Raw genomic sequence first — 18,179 nt, 5'->3', positions numbered from 1 at the left:
GTGGAAGCATATGAGGTTCTTCAGATCATTTTAATCCAGTGGGCACACACACACACACACACACACACACACACACACACACACACATACATATATATACAGACACAGCTGGAAACATATGCACAGCCACAGACATAGATTACTGTGCATGCACATCCACACACACAAACAGACGGACACACATAAATCCCTAAATCCTTCCACAGCATCCCCCCTTATATCTGAGTTGCGCTCACCCCCAGTTTAATAATGCCAATTAGCTGAACCTGAGTATTTACAGATAAGCCGCTATTGGATACAAACCCAAACCCAGAGAGCAACCTACACAGACCACCCTGTTCCTGGCTCACTCTCCGAGAGCAAGAAGGAGAAAGGAGTCAGAGAGAGAGAGGGAGGTATAAATAGAGAGAGAGAGAGAGAGAAATGAGCGATAAGTACGGATACAGAAGATGGTTCTTGTGGGGTGTTTTCATACTGCAGGCTGTTGTTTGAAATGCTGGACAAGAATACATTTAACACATTCCCTGTATTTATACATTTATACACACTTGTGTAGGTGTTACAGGTCAGTGCTGTGTGTCATTGCAGAGGTGGAGAGGCTGAACTCATTAATGAGCACCTCTTCAGGGTTTGGCCTTTGAGCGGTTGCTGACCCTGAAAAGAGATTTTGACCCTAAATGGAGACTGCCGTCGGGATGCACTGCAAGGCACAGAGGTAACACTGAGCACACCAGCCGGCGGAGAAAAAGACATGAGGCAGTGAAAGAATTAGGCAATGGTGCAGTGTGTGGTTGTGCGAGTGTGTGACGGACAGAGAAAATGAGAGAACAAGAAAGAAATACGGCGAGGAAGAGATCAATAGATGAATAAAGGCTATCTAAGCCCCAGCGACTTCAATACTTCTCTCATATCTCAAACTAGTTCATATCTGAATCGTTTCATCTAAACTGAGACCTCAGGACACTTTCTCTTGCCCTCTCCTTTGTCTGAGGGCAAATGGAGCTGCACAGATACAAGGCACATACCTTCCCTACAAAACTACAAAAAGGCCAATCCTCTTCTTCCTCATCTGTCACTCTGTCAGGGGCAACCCTTAAAGTCAATTATTTTGTTTGGACGAATGCACTTAAGATGAAAAACGAAGAAATAAACGTAGAACAACCTAAAAAAATAGCTGCTCTGAGCTAAACGGCGTCTATTAAAGCCTCTCTTTATCATTACTCGCTTACTCCCTCCCTCGCTCTGTACATCTGGTCTCATGCCCCAGGACCCTGTTGGGATATGAGCTGAGTGTCGCTGGAATGGCCTGAGCAAAGACACAGGCTTCACAAGAAGCTCCCTGCGCGCCTCCAATGAGACAGACTTTAGTAATAACATTTCCAAGGCGGGTGAGTCAGAGGCAGCTATGCAAACCCTTAGTAATTACTGCTGTGGGCCAGTGATAGCTCTGCCAAAATCCTGCTTTAATGACATGAAGTGCTGAACAGCTCATGCATACAGGGAAGAAGGCAAAAACATAATAAAAAGCATTGGATTTTTTTTTCTGTAGAGCATTAATACCACGGGGAATGAGCTGCACACACTTCACACACTCCACTATTAACTTGGACAGTTAACTCAGAATTTGTGTAGATGAGCCAGGCTGTAGCGCAGCCACTGCAGGTGCAGAACTTCTAGGCCTTGAAGGGAGTAATCTGTACTGATATCAAGTGTTACTTCCCTAAACTCCCTTGATAATAAATAAAGTGGGTGACATACAGTGCCTGATTTTCCAGAGATACTAGATAGGTCTATTTTCTGGTTGATAAATGTTGGCACTATGAAGAAAAAGAGAGTGCTCATGAGGGTGTGAAAACCTGAAATAAATGTGCCACAAAGATACCTTACCGTACGCTGTCAAAAACATTCCCCCATTTTCCGCACTCGCCGACATTAATGTGGGAATTTTGTCTTTGGCTAAATTCCCACATCATGAATGAGGACAACATATCCACCCATGTTTGTGCACATCCATCCATCCAGAGCACCTTAAATAGACGCAGGAGTGTGTTGTCACCTTTATGTCACCAGAATGAGATTACAGTACGTGACTGGTTCCACCTGGTTGTGACCACCTGTGACAGGTTGTGACCAGTTGTGACAGCTGGCAATACGTCTGGAGCGCGACTGCAATGGAGATGTGCTGGGACTGTCAGGTTAAGAGGTATCATGGTGAGACGAGTGTGTTTTCTATGACAGCCAGGGCTGAACAATGAGGGATAAACATGTGGTTGCCATGTAGTGTGTGTACTTACTGGTGTATGGTCCACACATAAGTGTGCGTGTGTGTGTGTGTGTGTGTGTGGACGCATAGCAATGATATAAAACACCTGTCATGTCTTTGCAGTGGCTTGAGCTATGCATCCACCGGCGTGCCAGATACCTTCATGTAGACTGTCACTGACATGCTGCTGCAGAATGAAGTAATATCTGGAGCAAATATACCTGTCAGAGTGAAATAACCGTCATCACTAACATGCAGCAATGTCCCAGATAAACTTACTGTAATTGAAAAAGAAGGGTCCAGTGTTTGGTCTTGTTTCGACTCGCTTTTTTCACTTCACAAAAGCTATTTACAGATTCCAAATAAACTTTTTTCCTTCATCTAGAAGACAAATATGTAGATCTCCCTCGCCCAGTCTTTTTTTCCCTTCCCTATTCCCTCCTTCTCCTTTCCTTCACTCCTCCAGCTTTAGTAATCCATTTCCAAACAATGCACACTCAAATGGACTTGAGCACATTTACTTAGGCTGGGAAGAGTGCTCCATAAACATCCTTTTAATGAAATCTTGAGAGCAACGATCTGCCCTGGATGTCTGCCCAAACAGAATGAGAAAGAGAGTAAGAGGGATGGCGAGAGGAAGAGTGACATGGAGTGATGGGAAAGGAGGGAAGGGTTGGTGACAGAGATGTTGGTTTCTCAGATCCCCATGGGAATGTCTGGTGCAGAGAAAGACACAGGTCTTTCACCATATATACAATGGAGTCATGCAAAACTTGAGGGAAGCATTTGTCAAAGTTTTATTTTTGTGTTCCAAAGATCCTAAACAGTCTCACATTAGGCTGGGAATTCTTTGAGGCCTTTTTATAGATTTGATTAGCAAATGAATTCTAAAAATTCCTCTATACTGCGTGGGAAGATAACATAGGAGAATGAAAAAATACCGTACACCCAGAATAGCCCCTGATAAAAAATTTTTAATTGTCATCACGATCAAAATAACTATGCTTCGTATTGCCTGGAACTGTCTGTAGCATTCTGATCCCATTTCAAAAATAACTGCTGCGAGGGACTGAAAACCAGTCAGGTTACAGTATAAATTACAATACAATTCATCAAGAAAGAAACGGATATTGTACTATTTAGTGATATATTGCATTTATCTCTTATTGTTTAGAGAGTTTGTTTGAACTAAGAAATAAGGTCAACTGCATCCTAATAATCTATAGTAAGAATCTATAAAATAGAGGAAACTTAACATAGTAAATTGGTAACTTAATAGATGTTACATGTCTCCTATGTCTTCTTTATGTATAAATAAAAAAAATTTGACCTCCCTACTTTCTACTGTCAATTTTAATTCTTGGTTCATCTTTAATTCCTGGAAAGATTATGGTGGCTTAATTAACTAGCTAGCTGCAGCTGATAATAGCAACAGTTTTTGAGTGGTAAATCTGCTACTGTAACACTGCATAATATGTGCAATGCGAGGACGGAAAGATTGACTGACAAAGCAACAGTAATTTAGTGTGATGGGGCTTAGCAAACAGTCATTTGTTTGTCTCAGAAATATTACTGCTCCTCTTGGGCATCATCTTTGATGTATAATTCAAAGGGCAATTATTACCTAATTAGACTTCAAAGAATGGTGAGTTGCTGACCTCTATGTAGTTTTGCATGGTAATTATGACAATCCATTTGCCTACATGTCACCATGAAAAACATAAAATATATTATTTTTAAGTAATTATGAACCATATTTGTCACGCATTTCAGTCACAAATACAAAACCAATTTGGCTTGGTAAAGACAATTTAGTGTATGACACAACAGTTCCATTGTTGTAAGCATGGGGCGAGAAATGTGAATTTGTATTTTGTTTCTACCAGATAAGTTAGACAACTAGTACACAAGATGGATTTTCCTGTTATAGCTACAGAATAGCTCTTAGGCAAACAATAAGGTAAAACAGCTTGTTGGCATTGATCTTATGCAGCTCCTTCTGACTGTTTAGGTTGTTTAAGTTTCTCTGGCTTAAACATAGTCTTTTTATAGCCTTCATGTCTGTAGGCATATAATGCCATGAAGTGGTTAGGGCACAACATAACCATGTGAATTTGTTCTTGTATGTGGATTGTTATTTAATTTGCATATGATATAAATGTTCATACCATCTAGGCTTCTCTCAGAAAACCCAAACTTACCTATGGTGATTTTTATATGTCACTTTAGATGTTTTGCTCAGTACAGTAAAGACATTATAAAAAATACAATCATTCCCCATGTGTTAAGCTTTCTCGATGTCTCTTTAATATTTACTCCATTCATTATCCCCATTTCCCAACATCGCAAGCACCTAATTGTGTTACATTAAACAGAAATTTCATCTCCCTCAGGGAAAAGTCACCAATAGATCTCAAAATCTTTGGCATCTGCTGACATGATCAAATGAAATCTTGTAAATATCCCATTTGTTCTATTTCATGTTAATATTAGACAGTGACCTTGGCCCCATGATTCCCTCAAAGGACGTGAAAAATAGGCAATCACATCTACAGACAGTCATACAAAATTGGAGCACAACCTAAATAGGCCCAAAGGTTTCCTTTAATGCTGAGTCTAAGATTGTTCCTCATGTTGTTAAAGCTACTGGGAAGGTATGAAGGCCCCATTTAATGAGAATAATATAAAAAAAGTAATGGCCATGTCAGCACTGTTATTTTGAAGATTTTAAAAAGCAGAAAGTTAGTTTTTGGAATTTGGAAGTTGCTGCTTTGGTTAACCAACAAATTAATCTCTCTTTTGTGATACTGCAGTCTGCAGGATAGTGTTTTATAGAGACACTAACAGAGGAGGTATCTCTTTCACTAATTTAGTTGTACACAAACCACTTCACTGTGAATCCTGCTCAGATGCAAATGCAGTCCAACAGCCACAGATGGTGAATCAATGCCTACCTTATACTGACTCTAGCAAACATAACAGAAGGTATAAATCAAGGTGGAGTGCTTTGGATGGTTGCTCCCTCTTTGATGCAGGGACCAGGTATGGATCATGTTACTTTCTTGTTTTCAGAACCTATACCTCCTCCATATTCATATTCATTTCCGTTCCTGGGGATTTTCTGCTGCTACATTTACAGCAAATTAAACTCTACAATCTGAATAAAATTAGCCTGGAAACATCTTAATTAGTTTCAAATACAACCAAGAGATAAAAAACAAATCAGGGTATAGTGTTTAGGATTTTGCTGCAATTGTGAATTATCAGGACTGGGGTTCAGTCTCCAGCTTGGCAGGACACTTAAGTGGGAAGCCAGTTGGGGATCACGCTTGGTCACTGCAGTGGTGACTCATACTTGAGGGGGGTGGAGAAGTGGAGGAACAGTGCAGGACAGCGTGATCTCTACATGCTCTCCCAGTGAAACTGAAAAGTACGTGGCATGTGTATGTACTAGTCTACACTCTCCCTAAACTAAAAAAAGGGGGTTGTAAACGTCAGGGTATTGTGGGAAAAGGCAGCAATTACATTGGGGAAAGAGGGTTCTGAGGTTCCTACCACACATCACATGTGAATGACGTGATGTAATTCAGATCAGATTCAGTCAGCTCATACATTGTTTATATTGTTCGAACAACAAACTACAAGAGCAGACATTTGTTTTGAAACTTCAACAATGTATGTAAAGACACAGGTTGTTTTTTGAAGATCACAAGTAGCCTACAGTAACACTGCTGTGCATCATCAAAGAGAATCCGTCAATCACATCTTCCCTTCACCTATACCAAGACAAAAAGAAAAAAGGCCTTTGATCTTAAAACGTTTTAATATTATAAGAGTAAACCACATGTCCATAATTGACAATACTGTAGTGTAAATTTGCCATTATGGTCTAGTGTGAACTGTATAGCAACTGTGAGATCTGTATTTACAGTTGGTTTTTCTAAAACACATGCAATGTTAGCAGCTTGATGGAAATAACTGTTGGCTTATTCAAATGCTTTTAACCCACATATTGCAAAATGTATCTTTTTGACACGAAATGTCAATAAATAAACAGTAAACAATAAAATAAGATATTTCAATTATTTTCAGTCTGTGTCTATCTGATCCTTGTGTAGATGATGTAGTTTGCCTGAAACTGGCTATGATAATGGGGATATTCTTGGGGTGTGTACCTTGCTGTGTGATGTGAGGTATGGACATCCAACCAACCGTGAGATTTGTTGAGGCCATCAGGGTGGCAATGAAAGGGTTTACTGTTACAGATTTAATGCTTCTGTAAATACTGTATTCTGTTTTGTGCATACAAATGTGATGTGTCAGAAACAAATTCAACCAGAAAGTTCCTTTCTTTGCTTTCGGCCTGGTCCATATGGACATGTTCCCATTTCACTGTTTACTCCGAGACTCTGTCCCTTTAACTTTATGCAGAGCATAAATATTTCACTACAAGTTGAATAGACAAGCCAAAAAAGTGCATGGGCCTGGAGCCAGAGAGAGAGGGAAAGGATGCAAATAGAAAACAGACAAATGACAGAAACAGCAGCGCGGTCCACATAGTGTGAGCATTGGAGCGTAGCTGAGAGAATGTCACTCAGGTCACAGGGATTTGACGGATGAGCTTTGTTACTGGCTCTGTGTGACCTCGCCTTTCAACCCCTTTCAGCCTCAATGACACAAACAAACAAACACACATAGACATACATACACACATGGAAAAAGGCACCTAGAGGGCATAATTGTGTATATACCCAGGAATACAGTACAAACACACACATCCAACCACATACAGTACATGCCCATTCAGTCACAATATAAAGTACACATCGCATGACATGCAAGGCAATGACAGCCTTTTTCACATCATCAGCTGAGGCACAAGCAGAAATTCCTGACCCATACCTGCCCTCCACACTATGGCCCTGTGGGCATGAACCCTGAATAGAAAGGGTAACACCACTTGTCTAAGCTGTTATAGACTTGACACGCCATACTCGCACGGCAGATTTTGGAAACCTAACTATACACACACACTCCCTATCGACCACTTGTTCTCTAATCATAGCCACAAAATGTGCATTAAACCCCAGTGACCATGGTGAAACTTCTGACTTTCACTCACCCATGAACCCAAAACACACAATAAAACAGCTTGACGCCCCATTCATCACACCTACACTGAGTATGCCATTCTGATGCGCCTTTGTGATGCTCTGGGAAAAGCCTTGAAATGGAAAAGTAGTGAACAGCTGGAGAAAAAGGAAATATAGACAAATGGATGCCTGGATCGATGGCTCCTTAGATAGATGGATTTGTGAATAAAGAGAGTAATGTGAAAGTCTTCCGGCTCTGCTGGGTGTGCAGAAATCAGTCCTCTTCTCCGTCAGGTAAGCATGGTCACTGACATCTCACCTGGACTTGGTGATCATGTGCCTACTTACTTCTTAAACCATGTAGCCATGTATATGTAATTATATAAATCAATTTAAATACAAGAAAGGTACGGCTACAATGAAACACAAATTTAAATTCTTTCAAATAATTAGCACACATCACCATAGCAAGACCAGTGGAGTCCAAGCATTGTCCTGTGAGCTTAATTAATCACAACTTTGGTGAGCAGCCAACAGAGAGGGAGGACAGCCCCCTTCTGTCGGAAACCTCCACAACATTGCTCCAGAGTGAACCCACATCCAGGGTTAACGCAATTACCAGCATGTCCTCCCAACCATACATCCAGCATCACACCACAGGCACTGTAATTGGTGGGCCTAGAATTGCAGGGAAAAATTAGAAAAGCAGTAGAGGGAAAGAGGTGATTAATTTGCTGGAGGAGGAGGTCGATGGCGATGTAAATCACTGCATGTCAGCGCAATTTAATTTCCCTGATTCCCTCGGCCTTGTCTGCCATGCCAGCCTTGCTCGCTGATTGGTTAGCGTCAGGTCATAGCAGAAGAAGTCATGGAGTGAAGGACACCGTGCATAGCTTAATTACAGTATAGGACCCTGTATGGGACCTGTGGACCCTACTTTCCACTATTCTTGTTTGCATGTTCCCCTGAATACAGGGGGTGAGGACTGAGGAGGACAGGTGATATGAAAGTCTGTGCTAACATCAACTACTTCTTAATTGAATTTCCACATATGTTAGCTGATCACATTTAGTTCTATTTCAGAATTTAACAGGCATATCGATGGACTCAGTCTATTTGTATGTGGTATGATATAAATAAAACTGCTCTTGATGTGGAAAGAACAAAAACAGTTATGGAACTGAAGATTTCATCTGGATGCTTATGATAATAAAGCAGCAGTCAGTATGAAAGTGAAGCACATCCAAAGCTTTGATATGTTTGTTTTAGAGTCTCTATCAGTAAAAAACACACTGTCAAAAAAACCTGAGTCAGTGTGTTACCATCAAAACAGCTCCCCAGGTTCTAAATTCAAACCCCACCTGCTCTATTGACTCTCCAGATAATACCCTCAAGGAGACTTTGTTTGCATTAAACAACATCAAAATGCCGACCACAATCTATAATCCAATCCCCACCTTTTACACTCTGTTTTATTAGCAAGCTCAGCGGTGCAGACAACAGAGGTGCTGCTCCTCTTTGTTGGTACATAAGACCCATTCAGCAAGGTTTAGCCACAGGGGTCAAGCATACAAAGCAAACTATTCCTGGGGAGCAATTATCTCTCAGCCACACCAATGTGAGGGCATAGCTCCTATGGTCCGTATGAAACTTCCTGTTCACACCTGGGCTACCACCTCTAGCCAATAGGTAGCATCCCCTGGGATTACAGTGTACAATATATTGTGCATGTTTGTTTTTGCATATAACCCAAAGTAATAATTCTAACAGAGTGCAGCTTCTATCTAAGCTCATCCTGAAAGGTGGATATAAAATATAAAAAAAGTACATTGTGTGTTTTGTATTGTATTGTTTAGTTTCTTCGCCTATATTTAGATGAAAACAAATTATTTTGAGAACTCTCTTTTCATACCTGCGCAGTACCGACTCACAGGCTATTTGACTGCATGCTTTTGATCTCAAGTTTTGCATGTGTTGAAATACCTCTGAAACTAATCCTAAAATAGGCCCTTTTTATAGCATAATGTATTCATATTTATTCATAATATATACAGTGCTACCACAATGCTGTACATTCACAGTGTATACAATGAATCTTTTTCAAAGAGAACCCCCTAGGCAGTTTTATGAGACAAGTGAATATCTGTACTCCCAGGTAAGACTGGCAGAATAGGTTGTGTACGGTCACTGGAGGCTGGTAACCCAAAATAAGAAGAGGACAGGTAAAATACAGGGCACGGCTCAGTAATTTTCAAAATAAAAGCATATAGCAAAAAATGTATTGCTATTGTAAGTATATTTATATTGTACGTTTATTTAACTTAAAAATACAGAAATCTGCCTCTGCCTTTATGTTGATAATGCTAATAATATTGATATATATTAATAATATAGAACCATGCTCTTTATCATACATCGTTTTGCTTGCAGAGGACTTACTGTCTACAAAATGCAGGCAGTGGCACTCATGATACATTGGCAGTAAACAAGTTCATTTGCACCAAAGTCTCAAAGCAGAGTCAATGAGGTGATACTACACATGCACATGGGCCAGTACACACACACCCACCCACACAGACACACACACACAGACACACACACACACACAAATGCCTGTGCGTGTACATATCATTGCTCATATGCTCACACACACATACACACACACAGACACTCAAATAAAAACACACACACAAACTCAGGCATGCCAGGAGTCCTAATGACCTGCGCGTGTGTTTGCGAGGGTGTAAGAGTGTGTTTTGAATTAGGAAGAGGAGAGGCAGAAGATGAACTAACGATGGCTGCTAATAATTACAGATCTGTAGTGTGGAGGAGTTAATGAGGAGCCAAAGCCTCCCATGATGCCCCAGTAATAATGAATGAGGAGTGAGAGAGGAGGGAGGGAGAGAGAGGGGGTGGAAGCTGTCAGTTTGAGAGGCCGCAATGCCCTTTGGTTTCTCTGCACTCTGGGCATGTCAACGAGAGAGGAGCCTTCCCAGAGGAGGCTTGTCTCCACACTAATGAAGATGTGACAGACCTCCCGTCCGTGACTTGCAGAGTATAGGGAGGAGGACGAAGGAGGATGAGGAAGACGAAAGAGACAGCTTATATAAAATGAAAAGGGACTGAAAAGGTGAAAGGTTTCAAAGACCTTAAGAAGCATGTGACAGTGTCAGAAGACAATCTGATTAAACTGATAGATTGTTTGAATGTTTCATTTGCCATGTATGTCAATAAAAAGTTGACAGGACACGATAGATTACAGGCAGATAAACTCTTGTTTAGTAAAAGACAAAACGCTACCCATGGCACTCAAGCTAAATAAAAGATTAACATTGCAAGTACTCACTAGAGAGCTGGTGTAGCTGGGATCAGAGGTGTCGTCCTGCAGGTAGCGTGACAGGCCAAAGTCAGACACTTTACACACCAAGTTGCTGTTGACTAGAATGTTGCGTGCAGCCAGGTCACGATGGACGTAGTTCATTTCAGAGAGATACTTCATCCCAGCTGAGATCCCACGCATCATCCCCACCAACTGGATCACTGTGAACTGACCATCGTTTTGCTAGCAGACAGAGAAAAGAAACAAATAAAAATGGTTATCTAGATATTATCTTTGCCATGATTAACATAAATGAGAATAGCTGGAGGAAATTCTGAAAGATATTATATTGACTAAATAGTCCTGGCTTGAATGTTGTTATTTTAAATACCTATTGTTTGAATCTGATTCTCTATCTGTGCAAAATAAGCATGCACTTAGCATCAAGGCGGCCCAGTGGGACATTCCTCCAGAATTAGAAAATATATAATTATTACCACAGCCAGAGGGTACATACACATACAGTGACAATGAGATAAGATATGTTGTCACACCTTAGATGTAAATAAGAGATGGAACAGTCTAATCTACCTGCCTTTCCCATATATTTGAGTTTTTTCAAAGTAGGTAATTATGTTACATTTATTTCAGTTTTTTATTTCCCTTTCTTTTAAATCATTTGTTGTTTACAGTTTGCCGTTACAAAATCGACATGCTGAGCTCTTTTCTTGCCTTTCAAATCCTCTTAATGTCTAGAGGAAAAGTATACTTTTCGTATTAGATAAGCAAAATGGATTCCTGAAGCCAATTTTGCTCATTGAAGGTGTTAAAGCACTGTTTCATTCGGGCATGCAGGCATCCATCTCTTTAACATCCACATATGGTGCCCCTACCCCTGTGTGAATGCTCTGAAGAGCAAGCTTTGAACCCCCGAAACACAGTAACAAATAAGAGGGTAAAAGAGATCGATGGAAACACAAGTCGGATGTGGCGGTTAGCAAAGCCAACTTCAAAGAACCCCTTTAAACCCACCCTAGATCAAAGTGGAATAGAACACCAATCCATGAGATTGAAGGAGGAAAAAAAGCGAGTTGAATATTGATTAAGCTGTATGTCTGCTCAATCCTGACTATAAAAGAAAGAGTGAAGAGTCCATTATTAGCTCCAGGCATTAATAGAGAAATTAAAGGCTGATACGGCTAGCTAATGGAAATTTCCAAATTAAGAATGATTGGAATCATGTTCATTGTCATGAAACATATTCTCTGTTGGCACAAGATAGGTTTAGAAGGCTTATTCTAATTTGTATTAGAGGGATTCATAATCTGAACTCCTTTTCTGGGATTGTTTAACAATTCATTTCCAATTAGCTTCTCAGTTCCATGATGCAAGGTTTCTACTGTATTCAACTGAATTTTGATCACCTTATATTAACTGTTTGCAACTTTGTATGACATGGTACATGTAAGTGTTCACAAAAATTACTCACCCTGAGAAATGAGTCAAGGGCACCATTTTCCATGAACTCAGTAACGATCATGACCGGACGGCTCTTCGTGACAACACCTTCCAGACGGATAATGTTTGGGTGGTCGAACTGGCCCATGATTGACGCCTCAGACAGGAAATCCCGCCTCTGCTTCTCCACGTAGCCTGCCTTCAGGGTCTTGATGGCTACATAGATCTCCCTCTTACCAGGCAGCTTCAAACGGCCCTTGTACACTTCCCCAAATTCACCTACAGCGGAAACAGAAAGAGATGCTCAGCGGTTGCTCTGTCAAAAACAAGAACTTATCTACTTTTGTGTGATCAAAAAGAGATCAGACAAAAGATTAGTAGAGTTGATGAGATCTAAATCTATTCATTCATCAAGCTTATTGGCATCTCATGTCCCTAGGCAGAAATATTTCCCACACTGCTATTATAGATCTTGATTTAGTCTATATCAAGCATGCTGAGTGTTGTCCAATACTCCTCTAGTGTTGCTCCCTCATGATATTCTTAACAGTGTGGCTCCTCTGACTCACCATAGTCATCTATCCTAAAAGCCTGCCAAGTGTCCTCATATTCCCCAATCAAAGAATAACAGCCAAGCACTATCTGGTAAATATCTGGAACCTGTTTGATTAATTATCACCACCTTGGTGTCCTGCAGAGACACCACACAGTGAAATAAAAAAAAAACGGAAATCTTTAATTAGTTAGTCCCTTTGCATCCTTACCCCTTTCCTATCTCTGTCACTTCCTCACACCTAGCTTGCTGAGTAGGCCAGTCCACGGGTGCTATTATAGGCCCAGTCTCATTACCAGGGGTATTTTAACCTCTGTATAAACTACACACATATGGTATCAGCATGAACTCCCTGCTATAAAAAAGGTTTGCCCGGTCCAAAGGAAACGACACGATGGAAACACATGGACATAGTAAGCTGAAGCTATTTCAGCCACAGTTGCTGAGAATTGACTTCAAAGCCATCACTTCCTAGTTACCTGTTCATCAGTTTTAACAATACATAAGAGATCACTCTGAAACCAGGACAGAAAACAATTTTTTACATGTAAAAGAAAGTGGATGATGCAAGGTAGCACGTGTAAGAGAGCAACACTAATAGGATCCAAAAACAGAGACGCACAGGGAATAGACCGCAAGGCTTGAGTTATTTCTAATGCCATTAGGTCCCAGGGTAGCTGGCCTATATGCTGCTAGTGCACTTGACATGGGCCCTTGACATGTTCCAATCTGATGTGGCTGCCAAAAGGGCTAGGCTTTATGACCTTGAACAGATTCAGGCTAAACCTGTTTGCACACAAGCACACATACACATAGACATATAACATAAAGAAATACACGAAAATATAGCAATCCATAGTCACCTTGCACCTTGCATACACATGCACATCTACACACCGACTACCACACACACACAAAGATTGTTCCATAGCAACCATTTTCCATACCTGCACCAATGACCTCCTCGATCTTGACAGTGGAGACGTCAATCTCCTTGGCAAACTCTCGTACAGCTTCGTTGGGGTCTTCGTAGGTAAAGGGATCTATGTAGATCTTCATCCCCGGGGAGCCTGAGAAGTGGGTCGGGCAGCCCAGTGGGGAGGGGCAGTTAGACATGTCGGCTCGCAAAGAGAGTTCTAGAACAACCAAAGTGCTAAATGAGCTTTCCAGAAGAAGAAGAAACTGTTATTTTTTTCTTTGGCTAATGTCTAGTGTTAACGGTTGATGAATGCAGTTGCCCTTCAAGTCTTAGCCTAAATCACAGTGTGACACAGCATGACTCACAATCACTACAAGCTATTAAAAGTGGTAAATGATGATCCATCCATTTGCTCTACGGTACTCCTCACAGATGGGCAGGAGCACTACAGTATGCAAATGAATATTAGCACATATTAAATAGTATAGGTAGAGGATTACAGAAACATCCTTAGTTGCAGGTAGAGTCGACAACAAAATGGTGGTTTGATGATTCAGTACTTGGAATGGATAAACAGACCAGAAAAAAACAGAAAGCGGGAGAGAGATGAAGGGATAGAGGGAGGGATGATGGTATATAGAAAGAGTAAATGTAGACAGATTTTTTTTACCCTTTTATCCCTTACCCAAGCAGTCTCTGCTCTTTGATAGTGGTAGAACCAATTTCCCCACAGCATTTTCCTATAGGAGCTCATAAAGAGATAAAACCACTGCCCTATCAACTAGTGCTTTATGCTGTATTGCAATAGGTGAGCTCAGTTCAGGCGATGTCTGCAAACCGAGGACAGATTTTCTGTGTTGACAACCTGGGTGGGGAGGAATGCCGAAAAACACTTGTAAACAAATTCAATTCACACTGCAGAGACGGACACTACGGCGAACAAGCAGATGTCAAATCATCATTTCTACAGTGACACCTAAGGGCTGCCCTTTTCCTCAAAGCTGTTTAGTCAAAACCTTGGCAGCCATGATTGGAATAAACCCATCTCCATCAAGTCAATTTGTGTCTGCTCATTTGCATAAGCCACATAGAGAGAGGGAGGGGTCTCAAGAGACAGGGGAGGATAAGGTCTGGTCTTGGAGGGATCAAGGTGCCTCACTTCGCTCTTGACTAGAAGCTGATTCTGGTTACCGCACTAATTGCCTTGAACTGTGTCTGTGTGAATGTAATTGCTCATTAGAGATTCCATACAGATTGTATTCAAGTTAATCCATCGGAGGGTTTACAGCTTTGCATTCCATAAAGTCATGCTATTTACAAGTGTCGCCAAGCTGCTCACTCAGCAGTAGCACTGGGTGGGACTCAAAATCTCAGCAGGGAGCATATACAACAACAAACATATGAGAACACATGCGCTCAAAATCTAAAGCACAAATGTATGCACGTACACAGAAGTACACCCATTACTTTCTAATTCACAGTCCACAGCCCACTTTCATGTATAATTTAAAAAGCAAACAGTTTATCTCCCTCTCTCCCTCTGGTACAGCTCTGGTTAACTGGACTCATCTTTTTATGGCCATGGGATAAAAAATAGATTCCTGCTTTAATATTTCATAGGTCCTTCATCTGAGTGTATAAAGCAAATGTATCCAAACGCCAGTTCTATTTTTACCCAACATATAAAACAACAAGCCTGTCAGGAGTGAATGCATGGCTGCTGCAATGACTCACACGCACTCAACACATACCATATTTTCATACCCTTTTCAATTAGATGGCCGCATGTAAAAATAAATGGGAAAAACTGACATAAATATATTGAATTTGGATTATAATAAATCCAAACAAAGTGCTTAGGCAATGACACAATTGCTAAATGGTTAAGAGTATTTAGTTGACCAGCATTATAAATTACAGTTTACTGCACTGCACTTAACCATGTTATTTTCACCAATGTCCAACATTTAGCCTGCTATTAGTCTGCCCTGCTCGTTTACTGAATGGCCCTAATGTATCCACAAATCAACCGTACGGCAGTAATACTTACATTAATCTATTACAAGCTATGGGTACAATCAAATTACTGGCCCTAGTACCCAGAATTTACATATTGCCTAAAGACAAACAGCAATGTCAGTAAGTGAAACAGTAGCTTCACAAATCCTAATTTTTTCAAGTTAAAGGAATTCTTTAATACGTTAGTCCTTCACCAAAGACATATAATTTCTTCTAATTCCTTTTGCCTGACAATATTTGTAAACAAATAACAACAACATAGAGTAATATGTTTTATGTGATTATCCACTTTGAGCATTAACATCAACAATTGAAGGATACTATATGCCTTTAGTGTATACATTCCCACTTCATGTTAGTCCAAGATGTATACTAATCTATCCTGTGGCTCTGAGAATATAATGGGTTGAGTTAACTTACTAAACACAGACTAATTATCCATCGTTTGATGTCAGAAAATCTTTTGTCCGACACACACTGCAGCTTATTAGTATGGAAATCACAGAGGGGATCTAAAAATTGTATGTTATTAACAGTCACATTTGTGTAGATGTTAGTTTGCATTTGTCAGGCATGTGGTGCCTTCTGCAAGTCTTCACTTTGTGAAAGACAAAATTGTGATTAGCAAAAAAGGGTTTAGCCTATAATAGACCTAGGTCAATGACAAATGTCACAACAATCTACAGATGCTTACCAATTCTGTTCATGCCTTAGCTAACTCACTGAAATCACAGGAAAAAGAAATAACTGAAGTAAAAATACATTTGGCATCTAACAATAACGAGATCTGTTAAATGGACTTTTGAATCCCATTCTCTTTCAGTCTGAGCACCAGATGCTGAAGCACAAACAACAGCTGAAGCTACAAAGTGACAAACAGGGTTAGAAGATTAGTAATTCTAAGATGTGTTTGTTGTCATATGCAGAGAAGCATTAGGGCATATAGTAAACATGCAGTGCTTAGGAAAGGATGTCTCTTAATTAACTGATGTTGACAAGTTGTTGATGTGCGGGAAAGAGTGAAAGGCAATGGAGTAAAAATGACAAATGCTCAGATGCAGTACAGTGTGTGCAGTATGTTGGGATGAATACTGGTGATAGGGATGATGCCCTGATATGTTCAATTAAAACAAAGAAATATACCCTCCAAGCCATACAAGCAACGCTTTTCTTCATTAATCTGTGGGAATGATGTGCGTGTGTTCATGCGTGTGTTCTAATCTGCCTGTCACGACATCCCACCCAGTATTTGGTGTATTGTTGGGAAGGTCTGATTTTCATAACCATGGCCATTCTATAGCTACACTACTGAATTTACAGTATGAGCAGCATCGCTCTTGATGCCTGTCACATTAAGTGGGCTGGAAATGAGGAGACATCACCTGACGTGTGTGGCAACAGCTGGAAAAGTAGGCAGCTGGGTAAATGCCGGCACCACATTTTTGGAGATTCACCCAAAACAATTGGCTGAGCGGCGCTATTTAATTGTTGCGTTGAATACTGTAATTACAAAACTGTCAGTCAATTCTTGAGAGAATAGAAGAAAACAATAAATCAGGGGGTGGGGGATTACTTCATGAGTGTTGGCGGTTTGAAGGTTGAAGGAATAAACCTATGAATAGGATCCCTTATCAGCATTTTATTCCCTCTCCACTTCAAATTGCTTATTTGATGATTAGGGCCGCAAGCGTCTCTGATCTTTTGTTTATTTTAACCACTTGTGTTAATTGCATTTGGTTTTTCCAAAGATAGCCCGTGACAAAACTGACTCTTCTGCCCACAGCAGTTTTAATGAGCCCCCAGCTGCCAATGCTGTAACTGTGACACAAAGTAACCGTGTTGAAGCGCTTTGCTGTGTCAGGCTCAAGAAAACTCTATCCCCTTGAGTGAGCGCCTTTTCAGACTGCTAGGTCGGCAGTACATAGGGCTTTCATTTGAGGTACAAATCTCATACACACTCTTTTGTGTGTGTGTGTGTCTAAGTGTATGTGTGTGTCCCTCCAGGCTCCTTCCCCTCATCAGTCGGTGCCAAGGGGGTGCTCATAACATGACTCAATCACATATATCGTACAGCCCTGAGAGATGACTGTCAGTCAGTATCATTGTGTAAAGGAAAGAAATTGACGTTTACATCCCCAAACGCCTGCTACCTGAGGTTATTTCTCTTTTACCTTACTTCCTTTTCCTTAATGCATTATGTACATGTACATGCTTTATGTATCTGTCCTCTGACATACAGTACATGATGTGACAGCAGTAGAGGACTGGACTAAGGTGAAAATGCAGGTGTAGGAAATATCATTAAATACAACACTCACGTAGGCAGGAATAGTTAACATGTTTATAATTTTTTTTGTTTCCCAATTTGCCTCAAGGTGCTTTATTTTGATATATATACGCAATATATAAAACAAGTGGAGTCAAGTACAGAAATCAAAAGAGATTGTAAAAAGTAAGACTAATTACAAATGGCAAAAACAAAGGGGCCAGAAACAAAGTGAAGAATAGAACATGAGTTCGAGCTGGTGGGTATGTAGTAAACAGATGGTGAAGAT

General features: G+C 40.5%; 1 protein-coding gene across 1 annotated transcript in view; it reads right to left on the bottom strand.

The window, feature by feature from the left end:
• Window positions 1-18,179, bottom strand: part of LOC118334507 (ephrin type-B receptor 1-B-like) — a gene marked incomplete in the record, with an annotated part of 144,761 nt that overhangs the window by 8,899 nt on the left and 117,683 nt on the right. The window contains 3 exon segments of the mRNA XM_035670429.1: window positions 10,703-10,918; window positions 12,165-12,412; window positions 13,634-13,822. Of these exon segments, the coding sequence (XP_035526322.1) occupies window positions 10,703-10,918; window positions 12,165-12,412; window positions 13,634-13,822 (653 nt within the window).

Source organism: Morone saxatilis, unplaced genomic scaffold (genome assembly GCF_004916995.1).
Source record: "Morone saxatilis isolate NCDOM2014 unplaced genomic scaffold, NCSU_SB_2.0 Contig23, whole genome shotgun sequence".
Lineage (NCBI taxonomy): Eukaryota > Metazoa > Chordata > Actinopteri > Moronidae > Morone > Morone saxatilis.
This window is presented reverse-complemented; position numbering and strand designations above follow the sequence as displayed.